General features: G+C 46.4%; 1 protein-coding gene across 1 annotated transcript; it reads right to left on the reverse strand.

Moving 5' to 3' along the window:
- Positions 1-3,024: 3,024 nt before the first annotated feature.
- Pmar_PMAR022399 (60S ribosomal protein L17, putative) lies at positions 3,025-3,778 on the reverse strand. Its single transcript, XM_002785605.1, has 3 exons — positions 3,637-3,778; positions 3,219-3,576; positions 3,025-3,166 (listed from the first exon to the last, which is right to left on the reverse strand). The coding sequence occupies exons 1-3, from the start codon at positions 3,768-3,770 to the stop codon at positions 3,110-3,112; spliced, it is 549 nt and encodes a 182-aa protein (XP_002785651.1). The 5' UTR covers positions 3,771-3,778; the 3' UTR covers positions 3,025-3,109.
- Between the last annotated feature and the right edge of the window lie 959 nt (positions 3,779-4,737).

A 4,737-nucleotide genomic window follows, 5' to 3' on the forward strand; every position in this document is an offset into this window, starting at 1 on the left:
AGTTCGTCCCCTCAACTGCGTAGGAAAGCCTGGATACCCGAGGGTCCAATTGTAACTTCGCAGTGGAACCAGGTACATTTCTTGCATAACCAGTTGTCGCGGAAGTATGCGGCCGCAGTCTCCCAAAGGTCCAACCCTGGCTGCTCCAGCGAACAAATCATGGAACGGGCATATTTATAGAAACTCACGTCGTCGAGGAACATCTCAACCAGATCATCTCCATTTTCCTTAGCTTCTGACCGCAACATCGCCTTGAGATGAGCTCTCAATGCTCTCTTCATATGGACGTGGTAATGCAGCCGGAAAGTTGCCTTTGTGGTGCCGTTCGCTGGCCAGCGTAGGTCGGGTGTGAGATGGTTGCCTTGAATATCACCATGAACTTATGTATTAATAATACAGTATTATTTCAGTATTTTAGGTTACAGTTCCGAAACCTAGTATCACTTATAGAATATCGGTAATTGTGTTGGATAATCTCAAGTCGAGTCATAAATTCACAGCAGTGTCCCAACTATAGCATACACACTCATCTGACTACAGTTGCAAATTGCAATATACAAAGTTCGCTTCAGATACCCTGTTGCAATATATATCCGCTTACCTCAGCTGAGCTCAGAAATTCGCTCACTGATTCAACGAGTTCATATACGACTACACTACGAAATACTACGATAATAAACTCGTATAATACGAGTTGGGTTAGAAGTGTACAGCAATTAACAGGAAGTTTTCAAAATTTGCTCATAATTTCATACTATCACCAAGGCTGACGACGTACAAAGTTAATCACAATGCATGGCAGACTACTTCAAACGATCGCTACCCGCTCTTGGCAGAGATCGCAACGCTTCAGAAAGCACGGCACGCTTTAATTTATTCAAGAACGGACGAGATACTTTTGGGGGAAGTTGAGTCGCACTTTGGGGTGCGCACGAGCAAGATCATTGATTTCAATCAGCCGCTGAATCCGATCTATGTATGATATCTAATCATGATTCAAGATCCAAATTTATACTCTACGGTTGATTCAGAGTTTTTGGCACTGAGTCAGAGTATTTCATGATGAAATCCCAACTCTGAGTATCTAATGTTAGTGAAAATCACACTCAAATTCATCTGAGGTCTATCTAAGTGGGGTTTACACAACCAGTTCTGAGTCAGAACTTCTGACCTCAATCAGCAGTTTGGCTCCGCTGTTCAGCCTGAAAAGACTTGCACTTTTCTCACGAACAATTTCATCGCCTTCATGCAGCAGATCATCTGCTCGGTGTCCTAGGCGGGCAAATGCCTTATGAAAAGGCCGAAGAACCAACGTCTAAGGCACTAATATCTGTGAAGCCAGACACCGGCGGCTCCCTCAACCACTATGTTAATCTTGAGACATGCCAGATTTGTTATCTAAGTATTGGCCCAATACTGTTGGGTAGTTGGTTCGGTGAAAGACGTTAGCTAGTTGTTAGGGCAGCTAGCACATAGCTAGAAGCATCCAGTAATAGCTAACATGTTCAAGGATCATCGACTGGTCCACCTGTTTGCCCTGCAGACAGCTGCTCTCGAGTGAAACCGACGACATCAGGTCCTGATGATCAGGATTTGATAATCGAATTACAGGCTAAAGAATGCGGTTGTCAGCGATGGGCTATCTTCCCGAACCGTCCATGTTGGACGCGGTGTCACCATGGTAGCTGTGCCTATGCTGCACATACTAAGCGATGATCTGCTGTACATCTCCGCGGGGCAACATAGGCCTCCTCATTCAGCTACCCAACTCGCCACTCTAGACTTAGCGTTGTTCAAGAGAGTGCCGGAGATACAAATATCCCCATTCCTTTATCAGCAATTTGAGAACTAATAACACGGAACAGAGTTATCGTTCGGGTTCTAGCCACCAGTAGTCGAGAGGTTCTAGCCGCTGACCAAAAGCGAAGACTGACTGCCCTTTCAGAGGCAGTTTTATATGGTTTTCGGCAAATTCTTTCTGTTGCGTCGTTGCTTATTATTGCCCGAACAACAGAGGCTATCAGATGAGGGTGATGAAGATGGAGATGTTGTTGTTGGTGGTGGTAGATGATTACTTGAGAGGTACACAGATGCCGTGGTTCGGGATGGAGTTAGACACCTCACAGCCCGTTCCTGAAGACGAGTTTGGACCCATTCGGAGGTGGAGGCAGCTACAGTAATAATAGTCGTAGGGGTAGTGCGTCCACTGAGGGGGCATGTGAATGTATTTATGAAATGTCGATGTCCAAGTGTGCTGTTACCGAGGAGAAGTGAGGAAGAGGTTCTGATGATGAATCATTAGAACACAATAATGATCCCATTTGATTTTTCCCCAAGTTACAATTTTACCCTCTAAATGTTGTGAGTAGTTTACAATGTAAACTTTACATATGCTGCATATGATATGCATATACAGTATATGATATACTCACATACGCGACATGATCATCCACCAATTAAAGCATGCACCCTCAAGTAAAACGTGCTACACCACAGCATAATCCTAATATATTACATAGTCGGATAGAAGTATTCAGTGAGGAAGGATCAACGACAAAGCGTCCATGCTGAAGCTCGGCCATACTATTATTATCCCTCGCCATGGTAACGTACGAGAACATAGATTACTGACGATCATGGCACAACAAAAGCATCCACCAGAGATAGGTAAGATGAGTGACTACCGGGGTTGACCGAGCAGTCTCCTGGCCAGACGAAACATGATATAACACATAATCTTATGTCCGCTTGGGTGACAAACCCTATGTATTACAATAGAATCAAAGCCCAGCCGTTCTCGCACGAATTGATTATCTCCGCAATAACGACAACTCGATGTTGCTATCTTGGGATGACTGAACTATTTCACCTCCCTTTCCGAGGGAGGGGTTCTCCCCTCACCTCGGCTCATACCGGACGTGCTCCTCACACATGTAGTGGGACTAATCCAGAAGCCTTCCAAAACATTCCCTTGCATTCCTGCCGCCCTCCTCATTTTACAATAAACACAACGCAGCGTTATTCCTCGGTATCCAAGAGGCTAGGCACCACCGAAACTCTGCTGCTGTAGATTGTTGTGCATTATCCCGATAAGACTGGTAGTGGCTGCTTAGTTACCAATGTGAAGACGGCGCTTGGCGAACTGCTTCTTGGTGAACTTGACGATCTACATAATAGAATGTATACTACGAAATAATTAAATCCTCATGTTATACTACCCTGGTGGACTCAGCAGGCTTCTCAACAGTCTCATCATCTTGCTCGAAGATGAACTCGATGTTGGCAGGAGAGCTCATGTAGGGTCCAATACGACCATGGGCACGGTAGGTACGACGACGACCCCTCTGGGCCTCGTCGACCTGGACGTGAGTGAGAGTCATACTCTCAGCATCAACACCCTTATAGTCGGCATTGGCCTCAGCCTGACGGAGGAGACCAAGGACGACCTTGCAAGACTTGGTGGGCCAGCGACCCTGAGTAGCCTTGAAGGCCTTAGCCTGGGCAGTACGGCCGACACCACCACAGAACTTGCGGAAGGGAACAACCTGTTTGTGCTCCATGACGTCCTCAAGGTAACTGAACAACAAGCATACGATAGGTCCTAAAATGGGCAAGAAAACGTGTAGTAAATATTACGTCTGAGCAGCCTTGAGGCCCATACCCTTGATGGCCTGACACACCTCATAGGTGTTCTTGTAGTGAACACGGATATCAGATCCACGGACACGGACAGCCTTCGCGGGGTTACGAGGTTCGTAAGTATAACGCATAGTTGTAGCAGAGCCTTAGCCACAGAGGAAGGTTGAGAAAACACCACCACGGCTTCTTATGAGTCTCATCGATCACGCTATGCAAGTAGCGCGCGCCTGACAAAATAGTGGGATTCGATCCTGAGCTTCTCCGTGGATAGACTCACACTGTGGGTATTAATTGCTGAGTAACGGTCCTACGGAGCGAGCTTTGTTTGTAGTTGCTAAGATAACGCGAAACCTTACTTTAGAATATTCTTTTGTCGACCTTTAGATTCTTTAAAACTTTGTCATGATAGAGCAACAACAACAATACAAGGGGCCTGTAGGGGTTAGAGTAAGTGGTAGACGGCACTACTCTAACCTACCTGTAGTGTCACCACGAGCAGCAGGAGTCTCCAGCAACCGAATAGAGTGGAGCCCTATACAAGTAACTATTAGCTGTAAGTTGACAAACTCACAACCATAACTCGAATCATGCTGAATGTGTTGTTCGCTAAAGTGCTACACTCATTTGGTATTCAGAAAGGAGCTATAATAACATTTACTGCCCTTTCAGTGGTACCAGTACGGTTGGGTAGATGGTCCCTTGCTGAGGCCACCCGAGGGCAAACATGGCCTATGAGGGTATCACTACTGGAATATCTTCGTTTAGGCGTCCGCTCTCTCAGTGTCTATCCCCAGAGGTTATGGATGCATTGAAACGTCGTGGTGGGGCTTTGTGGGAACGGAAGTGTCGTATGTGTCTCGATGTGCTGCAGGACTCTGTAGTAGTAGTAGTGTGGGGCTAGGGGCGGCATTCTATCTCTTAGTGTCCTCTCGGTGCCCTCTGTCCGTGCCAAAGAGCTCAAAAACGGCGAACAACTCGAACTTCGAGATTACAGAGAACAACACCGTGGACTGTAGGTCCCTTATTAGTCGTTGTGTGTAGGGTAAGATATGAAGGTATGAGGGGTGTTCGTTAGGACCCGGATTGGCCACCTGCTTC

The sequence above is a fragment of the Perkinsus marinus genome (genome assembly GCF_000006405.1).
Source record: "Perkinsus marinus ATCC 50983 genomic scaffold scf_1104296932410, whole genome shotgun sequence".
NCBI lineage: Eukaryota > Perkinsozoa > Perkinsida > Perkinsidae > Perkinsus > Perkinsus marinus.